This window comes from Crocodylus porosus, unplaced genomic scaffold (assembly GCF_001723895.1).
Source record: "Crocodylus porosus isolate Cpor-Errol unplaced genomic scaffold, CroPor_comp1, whole genome shotgun sequence".
In the NCBI taxonomy this organism is placed as follows: Eukaryota; Metazoa; Chordata; order Crocodylia; family Crocodylidae; genus Crocodylus; species Crocodylus porosus.
Window position 1 is genome coordinate 37,759,720 of NW_017728943.1, and position 11,952 is coordinate 37,771,671.

At 44.5% G+C, this 11,952-nt stretch overlaps 1 protein-coding gene across 2 annotated transcripts in view; it reads left to right on the top strand.

Annotated features, from left to right (window-relative positions):
* Nucleotides 1-11,952, top strand: part of LOC109319539 (N(4)-(Beta-N-acetylglucosaminyl)-L-asparaginase-like) — a 34,823-nt gene that overhangs the window by 18,581 nt on the left and 4,290 nt on the right. Inside the window, exons 7-8 of one of the 2 annotated variants that reach the window (XM_019549167.1) lie at nt 6,950-6,965; nt 10,729-10,796. In XM_019549167.1, coding sequence (XP_019404712.1) covers nt 6,950-6,965; nt 10,729-10,796 — 84 coding nt within the window. The remainder of the gene's footprint in view (nt 1-6,949; nt 6,966-10,728; nt 10,797-11,952) is intronic. The other variant, XM_019549165.1, reaches the window with a different exon arrangement.

Consider the following 11,952-nt stretch of genomic DNA (forward strand, 5'->3'; position numbering starts at 1 on the left):
CAGCAGCAGCTATCGGGGCCTCTGGGGGCTCATGGCAGAGCCCCCCTGCATAGCATGGGGCAGCAGGGATTGGCCACCCTGATCTGGCACCTGTGCAGCAGCTGTTGCATCATGCAGGTGCAGCACATCTTGCCAGGTGCCATGGGGCTTCACACACTGTCCAGGAGCCGGGGCCACTCAGGCTAAGTGCTGCCAGGCTCCAGGGCAATGTGCAGCACCCTGCCTCGCTGCCCTGCTCCCACAGAATGCAACAGCTGCCGCACGGGTGCCAGAGGGTGGGACAATCACCGCTGCCCCCTGCTATTGTGGTGCATGGGGAGGTTCCACCACAAGCTCCGAGAGGCCTTGATTGCCACTGCTGCAGCCACTGAGTGCGGGGCATTTTGTTTTGTTTTTTAAATACTGGGATGCTGGAGCCAGGCAGAGCAGCCATGGGAGAAGGCTGGGGGACTGGGCAGGCAGTGGGGCCCCACTTGCCACTGCCATGCCCCTACTGCCGCCACTTGTTCATTCAGAGGAGATTAGGCCCGATTTGGCAGCCAACTCTCCAAATCCGATTTGGCCGAATTGAAGTAGGACAGTGATTCAAATCACCAAATTGAATCACTGTCCCTCTGATTCAGCCAAATCAAATACTTGCTGCTTCCCACAGGCCTACTGTATTTTACAGCACTTTGGCAACCTACAGAGCTGTAAATAACTTTTGTACACTGGTCAAATTTTTGGCAATTCCATCAGTATCCTGTGAGCTTTGCAAACTTGGTTAGTGCTCCCCGGCACCACCAGGGAAGAGGGGAGGGCACATCTTAGCTCCAAGGAGCACGGCTTGCTCTGCAGCTGGAAGAACTGGGTCTGTGCTGAGGGCCCCCAGGCCCTGTGCAGCTCCTCCAACCCCAGATGGTCAGTGTCAAAACATGTTGCCTTTTAACAAATCAGCACTCACCAGCAAAATTTTGGGGTGTGGGGTTGGAGGAATGAGCAAAAGACCCTGGAAGGGGAGGGGAGTTAGGACATGGTGTGGTGTGCATGTAGGGGCATGGGTTATGATGCATGCTGAAAGTGGCCACACACACAACCTGAGACCCTGCATGGCTGGGGAGCAGACATGTAGCAATGTCTGTTCCCAGGGCTGGAAGGGAAGAAGTGGCGGGCGGAGAGGAGGCTGGGTAGGATGAGAGGCTAAGTAACAGCCTGTCATCTCAGCTCCGTCTTCTCCACTGGTCTGCTGCTGTCCATAGTCTCCTGCTGCCTGGAAAGTGCAGGGAGGTTCAGAGGCCACTGACAGAGTACTGTAACTTTATAGCACTAGAAAAAGTGCTCTAAATTATAGCGCTGTAAAACGTGCGTAGAGCACTTCTGTATACACCCATTGTTGCAGGTAAGGTGTAAGCAGCATTTATGCATGATAAAAGAACTCCCTGATTTAGAAGGTAGAGATCTCTGAACAGACTCACTTGCTGCCACCTTAACTAACAGCTGAATACATAGGAGTTTTAAGCCTTGAACTAGAACAAAAACATATTTAGCTAAACAAGGATTTCTACCTAAAGCTTTGGGTATAATAATATTTTTTTTCAACATATTCCCCCTGTCCTAAATCCTGCAGTTGGGTTGTGCAGGCACCATTCTACTTCTACCCCAAAGGCACGTAGATCTATCTGTATGGATCCAATTGCAGGACCAGAATCTAGACATAGTAGGAATTGCTCTGATACCTTTAGATTGCTCCTTTTGTTAAACAAATGGTTTTACCTAAACAAGGTTCCACTTGGGGCTTCCACCCTATCCTTTAATAACTAACTGGGTATGGTGATTTAATTTTCTCAGAGGCTCTTCTGCTGTATTACTAACAGGGAGCTGTTTTTCCTCAGACTGCCACATTGGGTCACCAGTCTTCTTCTTTATTTCTTCATCCCTTTCACCTATGGGAGGTATAATCAAGAGTTAATATGTGTCTTCATTGTAAAGCAAAGCATCCTCTCCTTGCTAAATCCTAGTTGAGAGAAAACACAAATAGTTCTTCCCTCAACTAGTTATGCTGAGGTAAAAATGACTTATGCTTTATCTCTACCCAAAGTTTGTGGGGAAGACTATGTTACTGGAAAAACCTTTTTTACGGTGAAGTGTAGCTAACTAATATCATGCAACATGTGTGTAAGTGAAGGCCTCTAGATTTTACAGTCTTTCAGATAACCAAACTTTTAAACTTTCCTACATCCTTCTGAAGTTAAGGATTTGAAGGTGTTTTGTGTGCTTAATGCATTAATCTTGCACATCTGTAATTTTAGATGTTTGAATAAAAACAAAGTACAGTATTAGCCCTTGTTCAGAATGCATACGCCAAGTTTCAGGTTTTTTAAACCATAGCTATCTTAGGCTTTTTTCAAGGTCAGGGTGACCATCTTTTTTAATATAGCCTACAAAACTGTAGAAGAAGAAAGTGAAACTTCTCATTACTCTAGCAGACATTTTTGCATTCATGAGTCTAAATGCTTTTCCTTTCACTTTTGCAATGTTTCTGGGGGTACAATAGATGAACTAAAATATATTTTGGCTATGACTAAATGCACCAGATTTGGGGGTTCAGGTTGGTGTTTCCACTATTACCTGGGAATTTTTGGTCAAAGGGAAAGGTACAAATCTTCCTCTGAAGAGTCTATTACAGATTCTTCTGCATCAGTTTCTGCTCCAGTTAGCCTAGACATTGCTGCTAACTGTCTTTAGCTGATCATCTTTCACTGCCAACCATTGGGGATCTGTCTAAACTGAACAAATAAAACTAAGAAGACTTCTGAAAAGTGATATTAATGAGCAGAATCACCCCATCAGCCCACTTATGAAAATGGTTTCCTATTCAAGGAAGTTCCATAGCAGAAGGAGACTGTCAATATCTCTGATATTCTATCAGAGAATATGAAGCACTAGGCAATAGTTTATTCTGGATCCCAGAAAGCAAGTGCCAATTAGAATTATCATTAGAAGTAAGCATTTGGAATATAGTGGAATAATTTCATATTGTTGAGGGGCATTAAACATATAGCAAATGCACTCCTAGGCCACTTCCAGATGAATGAGCATGCGCCTGTTGCGGCACCTCAGAGCAGTTTGAGATGCTGCAAGATGCCTGCTAAGAATGAAAAAATGTTCCCTGCACTGCATATTTGCAGCGCAGACTCTAAAATTTATACCAGAAAATCCTGGTATCAAAAAATAACACACTAGGAAAAAGTGGTGCAGGGTGCATTCCTAGAGAGTGCCCTAAAGCAACCAGAGGTTGCTACTTCCATTAGCACATGGCCAGAGTGTCTCTATGGTTGCCACATGCCCCTGCTGCTCCAGCATGCTGCCTTACCGTGCTGGGGCAGATAGGAGTGGGGCAAGGCTGACAGCGTGTATCGGACCCCAGGTTGGGTGCCCGATAAGTAGGGACATGGGGGTGAGGAGACTGTGGGTGGAGGGACTGTATGGGAGTGGACGGAACTGCTTGGGAGAGCTGATCCTATTCATGGTGCACAGTCCTGCCTGCAGCAGCAGCTGTTGGGGCACTCATGGCCCATTCCTGGCAGAGACCCCCAACAGCGTGGCACCACCTCAGACCCAAGTGCTGCACATCCCATCCCGCTGGTACGCACCCTTGGGTAGAACCAGACCAGCTCTTTCTGTTACCTGGGCTTCTCGCACTGCATGTAGAAGCCAAGCATATTGGGCCAAGCTGGCTTCTGCCTCCATGGAGCCATCATGGCCTGCTGGGGTGCAGGCCACATGGAGGCAGGAGCTGGCCTGGCCCAATAGCATGTGGCTTCTGCCTGCAGTGCCAGGAGCCTAGGTGAGAGATGGCCTGGTTCTGCCTGAAGACGCACACTCTGTTCCATGTGTAGCTCCTGGGTCTGAGGCAGCATTACAGGGGGTCTCTGCTAGGAGCAGGCCATGAGTACCCCAGTGGCAGTTGCTGCTGCTACAGGGGGGGCTGTGGTACAGTGTGCAGGGGGGACAGGCAGGGGACCCACTCCACCCAAGCAGTCTCCTCACACCCACAGACTCCCTCACAATCCACCCACAAACCCCACACTACTCCAGACCTCTGCACAAGCCCCACACTGCTCCCACAAACCCCACACCCATTCCCCCACAGCTCTTTCCCCACCCTCCAACCCCACATCTCCACAGTTCCCTCTGAACTACGTGCATGCACGGTTGCACACAATAAAAATCATGCCATACAATAACTTTTTAATGCTGTTCATACAGTGACGTATTGATTGGAATGGGGGGGAGGGGGCCATGGCCATCTCTTTAATGAGAAAATGTGGGTTTTTATATCAGAAAATTTGGAATTTTTAAACAGGGAACACCAGGATTCCTGCTGATGAGGCAAGTGGCAAGACCCAGGCCAAGAAACCTGCTCGGGGCCAGCACCAGCAGCCCAACTGGAGGGCAGACAAGGTGGCTGACCTCCTGGCCATTTGGGGCCAGGAGGACATGCTTCAACAGTTCAAAGTGGGCCTCTGCAATAGGCACATCTTCTGGCTGATAGCTGCCCAGATGGCAGGGCAGAGACACCAGAAGACATGATAGCAGTGCTGCATGAAGGCCAGCTCTACAGCCACAGCCCACTGGCAGCTAGCCCAGAGATGCAGGCAGCTCTGCTGCAGTGTCCATATCACAGCCCAAGCGGTTGTGCGGTACCCATCTGGGTTTGACAGGCACATAGCCCTGGGGCTGCAGGTCCAAGGGGGAAGATGCTGCCACAGGTGGCAGCAGGTCACAGCAAGGCAGAGGGTGCAGGGACCATTCTAGGTTAGGGCTGCTTCACCAGGCCCAAGGAGTTAGTGTCCCCAGGTACCAACTGACTGGGCTTCAGAAGCTCCTGAGGGCAAGTAGCCCTGATCTGCTCTCCAGGGCAGCTTTTTATACTGCTGGGGCCAGCACAGGTACTGGCCCCAGCCTCTGGCTTCCCCTGGCTGAAGATCTGGGAAGAGCTGGGCAGGGTCAGTTTGCCCCAAGTGGCACAAGTTGCCCCACACCAAAGTGCATGTTCAGGCACGTGTGCCGAGGCACAAATTTGTGCTGCCACTGTTTGAGCTGCTGCAAGCGCATGTGCCTGCATGTGTGGACACACCCTTAGGGTGGAATCAGAGCATGCTTTTCCTTGCCTTTGTGCTGCCATAAAAAATTTTGTGGTGGTACAGAGTGAAAGCAAATCGGCATTCATACCTTTTGTTGAGCTACAAATGCCCAAATTTGTGGCTGTGATGGAAGGTAGCACCGTCCCGGGCTGCGAGATGCAATCCGACATAGTCATCACCAATGAAGAGGCCAAGAAGGTCGTGATCATGGACGTCACCATCCCCTTCGAGAACTGGCACCAAGCCTTCGCCGATGCCCAGACTCGCAAGCGGGAGAAGTACGCCCTGCTAGCCAACACCCTGAGGGGCCATGGCTACAACGTGACAGTCGATGCGCTTATCGCGGGAACGCTGGGAGCCTGGGACCCCAGCCATAAGAACATCCTGCGTGCCTGTCGCATCTCCAGCCGCTATGCCAAGCTGATGTGCTGCCTCATGGTGTCTGACACCATCCATTAGTCCCGCGACATCTACGTGAAACACATCATGGGCCGCTGCCGGTACTCTGACCCCACCAGATGAGCCGCCCCCGGACCGGACCCGGAGGGGACCGCCTAAATGCACTAGATGGACCTTCACTTTTGAGAAGATTCTTCAACCATGGATGACCCCGCGCCACCCAAAGAGGACCCCCACAATGAGACTCTATATGGACTGAGACACTTCCTTCGAACCACTTCCTCCACCATTGCAGACCATTGTAACGAGTTTGTGTGTATCTATCTCCTTTTTCTCTCAGCGTCGCAAACCCCCTCCTTCCCCTTCCCCTTTCCTCCCATCCCCCACCCCTGGGCTTAGTTGGCTAACGTTGTATCTCCTGTAACCTAGTTGCGTTCCCCTCCCCACCCCCATCCCTCTATTGTTAGTCCCTCGCATGGGCAATTTGTATTTCCCTACCGGCTTTGTCATCTTTTTTAGATTCCCAATCCTAAAGATTTACTGATAATTTTTGCCACTTTATTGAGGCAGATGTCTTTTTGTTTTATAGAGGAATAGCATGGGTAGCCAAGAGCTGTCCAAGCTCTCCAGTTGCTCTGGGCAGGGGCTTGAGGGGCCCAGTCCTGGGCACTACAGAAATTCCTGAGCAGGATTGGGCACCTCAGGCCATGGGAGTGCCTGTCCAGCTTTCCCCACTTACCCAGATGCAGGGTGCATTTGGGTAAGCGGTGAAAGCCAGGTAGGCTCTCCCAGGGCTTGAGGGGCCTGATCCTGCATGGGGATTCCCAGGGTGCGTATAAGTGGGGCTCTCAAGTCCCAGGAGAACAATTTGCCTGTTGTCATGCGCATTGATGCTGCAGGACAATAGGCAACATTCACTTTGCCCAATTGAATGGGTCCCTGACAGCTGATCCATCCTGGTACAGCTGATTCACTTCATTTGGCAATGTCTATTTCTAGTCTTAGTTTTTTGCATCCTAGAACAGCCCAACAGAAGGTGAAACAAGGAACAGGGAAAGGAGACCATCCAGCAGTATATTTAGACCAAAGGGTAATGAGATGGTTCCCTAGCAAAGTCATTTTAGTTTGTGTGTATATGTTAGCAAAGGAGAGGTATGTGAAAGAAACACTGTTCCCTTCTGCTTTCACTTTGTGGGCCTTAAGACTTTTGTAAAGTGCAGAGTTGGAGATGAGGTCATAACATTGTACTTCTGATTCTCTTTAAAACATGGTTATTTATAACTATAAGATGAAAGTGTATTTAGCAAGAATTCTTGGTATGGGTATAAATATATAATACGTTTTTAAACATTCTGTTCAGCTAGTGTTGCTGCTGTTATACATTCCAGATGGTCTCCCAAGTAATATAATTCTTTTTTTCCTAGGTAGGAGCTGCAGCAGGTATGTATTGGAAAATAAAATAAAAGATATGCAAATAATCCACATAAACATGCATCTAAATAATTTTTAATAAGCATATAATCTGAACCAGAATTATTTCTATACCTCTTATCTACATATTTGCCAAATTTGTTTCTGATTACATCAGAACTCTATTATTCTGCCTCAGCAGTTGTCAAGGCTTTGATTGCCTTAGTATTCTTAGTGCCCTTTTCTAAATTGGGATATAAACATGTTAGAATGTGGTAATTTATATGAGATGATTAATTCTGTCTGAAAGTTTAGTGTAGAACATGCTGAGGTAAAGTGTCAGCCTTCCCTAGGCTTTACCTAGACCACCTTTTCATGCGTCAGAAAATAAAAAGTTATTCCAGCCCAACTGCTGGTATATGGAAAGTAGAACAGTCTCTTAATACGAGTGTCACGTAAAGGTCCTTCTTGCTGGTTTTTATGAAAACTTTGTTGTTCTTCAGGAAAACTGACTATTTTTAAAATCTGAAGTACAAGAAATATATCTAAGGAAATTCTGTGCTTGCAAAATATTAAAAACTGATTTTAATCTTGACCTGAAAATTATTTAAAAGTAGTAGTCTTTACCTTTTTGTTACTTGATGATATGTGAAGAAAGGCTATAAGGGGTTTTTTGGAGAAACTTGGCAGAAGAGAGGTAGGCTCCCACTTATTTTTTACCTTGGAAATATTAGGAATATCATCTTTGAAGTTGTCCCCCATCAAAACCTGGGATCTCAGATTATATATATCCTTAGTTGCCACACCTTAACTAAAGAGAATGCCTAACTGAGTCTTTTCACAAAACATTAGGTGGCAAAGCAAAGTATTAAAATAAGTATATATTTTTTTAAAAACTAGCTAAAATGTAAAAGCTTAATATTAAATATATTAATGAAAGCAAAGGATTTGCAAACATTTTTATTACCATGCCTTCTCCCCTCAAAAGGTCACCTCTTTGGCTGCGTGTAATGTCACTACCTTTCTTTCATCACATTCTTCTAGGCTATATGATTGCTTGAAAGGCCAAAAAGTACCTAAATTTTCAGTGTTAAACAAAACAGTCGAGAAAAATGTGAATATGTTTCTGGTCTTTATACATCAGAAAAAAACAGAAGCTCATATTTCCGTTTCCAGAGCCTGGTTAATTGCTCACACAGACTGTGTCCTGTGAATCCTGAAGGGTGTGTGGTTCCACATGCCCTTTTTTCTTAGTTGCAGTAAATTAGAGGAATCACCTTAACCATAATGCCGAGAGGACAGTAGAGAAAGGTCACTTCTTTGCGACCCTTGGAGCAGGTGTGGGTACATGCACAGTGGGTGGAAAGGAGGAAAGCATTTGTGGAATGTGGTTTTAACAGTTGCTTTGGGTCAGTCTGATAAAGATCTTTCTTGGGTACCATATTACTGTGCAGGAAGGGAAAAGATAATACAGAAGAGAGTTTAATTATAGCTCCATACTGAAAATATAATCACATCACCAGAGGCATAAAGTGTACAGAAAATTCAGTGTATTGTTCTGAAAATATTAAAGGATGATATTAGCTTTAAAAACCCACATTTTTCTCTGGAAGATGTTGTTTGTTGTTTCTACAAGTTAAATATCTTAGATAAATAAAACTGAGAGATTAGGAAGTTTTTTTTTTTGCCCTCTGCCTTAGTCTGTTAACCCTTTGCCTATGACAATGCTTTCTGTACAATTAGTTTTGTTTCCTGGCCTTATTCCACAAAATGGTAACCTCATTCTTCTAGAGGGCTAGTGTGTATGGATTTCTGCAGCCACTCTTGTAGGGTGTTATCAGAATCCAATAGAAATACTTAGCTTGACTTTCAGAGCCAGGGATGAAAAGCCAGGGCAGGAAACTAGGAGAACCATTTTTTGTCTTGAAAAATAAATGCACTGTATAGCAAAATTATTGAGGCAATAAACATGAATCCCACAATGCTGTTTTACAAAGCTTAGATTTTTCAGATCTCAAAAATGACCGACTAGTATGTCAACTTAATGTCTTTCTAGAATATTTGAAAATGAAAAGCTGTGCAAAAGTGGAAATCATTCTGCCATGCTTCAGTCTATGGAGGTGAGATTATTGAAGGGAGGAACAGGGCAAATAGATTTAATTTGATTTTTAGCTTTTCTTAATGGGCCCTGAAGGAGAGAAGGCCTGGTTGAACTCTTTTGCTACTGGAAATCTTCTTCCTGCTGTTCCTTAATTATTCAGGCTGGGCAGCAACATATTTCAGATATCGAAGTACTATTTGTTCTTATTCTACATGTATGCTGCTGTGTGGCATATAGTCCTATAATACAGCAGAGGATTTCATTTTCCTCAGTATTTTATATACAGAGGGGTGTGATTTGAGAGGCTAAATAAATGAAAAGTGATGTTTAATTTTGGCAAGCAGGCTTCAGGCATGCACCAAATCCATACAGAGTTTAGAGCACAGACAATATCCATAGCCATCATGGTCTTCATTTGGCATGTTCAAGGTGCTGGCATCCCAGACTGCATTCTCCAAAAACACTTTTAGCGCTCTGGGTTTCTGTGTAAATCGGTTGAAGACTCTTTTGACACCACTACAGCAAACCATAGGGCAAATGACTGGCTTAATATTGTGCTGGATAGAATCTCCTGAACACTTAGCACTTCCTTTTCCAACTTCCTTACCACTTTTGCGGTAGCCTACTATTGTGAAACTTTGTACAGATTGTGTCATGCTTTAGGGCAAACAGATGCTTTTTTATGAAAGCTCTGACTGTGTTAAAGAATTTTTAGATTTACATTATCACCTTTCTCACTTGAATTCCCTTGATGCTTTAGCACATATTTATATACGAGACATGTATATTGTACAGTCCTTCTGTACTGCGTGGGTATGTCACTGAATTCATTTGACACATCATTGAAGTTAAGAGACACTGCATGCTAGACTGGAACTAAGTCCTTCCACGACCTGCAGTAAAGCTGGCAGGACCTGAATGATTGTCCTTAAAACTATTTGTACTTTCTGTGTTGTGACTGTAGCAGATTAGTCATTGAAAAACTTGTTCTAATGCCATCTGCACCTGCTAGTTATGCCTTTCAGCAGTCAGTCATTTCCTTTCCAAATGTCACTGGATTTTGATAGCAATGGGAACTTGGCAGCCCTTTACATGTAAGTAGTAGTGTTTGGCTTCCTCTTTTGGTTTTGTGCTGAGAAAGCAGAAGAGTTGTTAGGCTCCCAGTGATAGCCATTTGTGCATTGTCAGGGTACTCTTCACTTACTCAAAAAATCCTCTATAATAAAAAAGGATGTTTATTTTGCCATTTTTTTCTTTGAACTGTTCTAGTTATACAGACTGAATTGTAAATAACACAGACATACAGTAAAACTAGATTCCTCCTATGCTTTCTTAAGTGCCTGCCCTCTTTTATACATTTTTAGTGAAGGAAGACAATCATGTAAAATAAGGTTGCCATTTTATGGCTTCTTCCCCACTCCCTTCCATTCTCTAGTGCAGTATAGATAGGCAGTTGCCTCTTCTCCAGCCTGTAGGCCAGAATAAGAGGGAGAGTGTTGCAGAAGAAGCAGTTGTGTAGGATGTATTTTGTTCCCAATGGCCACACCATAGCACAGCTGCAAAAACTTCCGTTAGCTGGTTCTACGTGCAGTCTGAGGATGTTACCCTCAGTGAAACAGTGCAAGTAAGCATCATCCACTTGCATACAAAGTACGTCATTCACAGTTGTGTGTCTTTTTCTTTTCCTACTAGCTACAGGAGATGGAGACCAGATCATGTGCTTCTGTCCATGCTTTCATGTAGTTCTGCTAATGAAACAGGTAATTTTGTGTGGCTTAAAATCAAGGCAGATGTCTTTGTATCCTGACTACGTGGCCAAATCTACAATACGTATTTGTCACTGTGGTACTTAAAAAGTCTAGTGAACGAACAGTAATCAGCCCTTGTTAATTTTACTATTATTTCTTGATATAGGAAACTAAAACCAAAAGAGATTATGTAAGACAAAAACTCAGAACGCTGTAGCTGGATCCTCAGCTGATATAAATCATCTCAGTTCATTTGTAACTTGGCAACATGCTGCATAAAAATATGTAACAGATATGTATGTTTATATTAGTGCAGATATGGCATAAAATTACCAGATCTTACTGATGGAATACAAAATCTTTTCACTTACAATAACTACCATCTCAAATTCCTAGAAAATAGGAGTACTTTTTTTGGTTCTTACTGACTCTAACAAAACTACAGTTTTTCAGAAGTCCCTTTCCTCCCAGTGCAGACTGATGTGTACAGTTACCGTCTCTTATCAGTTGCTTATCTCAGGCCTTTAAGTACTTCATTTCTTTATTTATGGCAAGATCTTGTCCTGTATTGTTGGAGGGGTACCATGCAACTAATATCCCTGGAGGCTCGCTAGGAGCTTTGTTGTGTATATTCAGGGGGTTAAACTTCATTACAATTTGTAAAAATGGTAGTGTGTTCTTTGCCTGTTGAAGCAGAGAAAGGACATGGCCTTTTCACTCCAGGACCTTTCAGGCACTTAAGTCTCATTCAGCATGAGACCATGACTCCCTACGACAATGCGGGACCAGCTCAGCCTGTAGGCACAAATGCCTGACCCCACCACCACCTCACACATTCCCTTTGCATTTGCTTGGGCTCTTATCTTTCTATTTGGTGATTTTTGACCTACAAAATGAAAAAATGACAGTTTGTTTTGAAATCAGAAATCTGTACCATTTCACCTCAGTTGTCTAGAAAGAACCCCTATTTAAAAATGAATCAAGTCAGGTCAAACAGATACCAGAACCTAATAGCCCACTGAACTGACTGGGCGGTACATATCGAGGGCTATAGATTGTACAGAAAGGACAGGGTGGGGAAAAAGGGGGGAGGGGTTGCGCTCTATGTTAAGGAGCAATATACATCAACCCTCATCAAGACAGAATCAAAGGATGAGGAAGTAGAAGG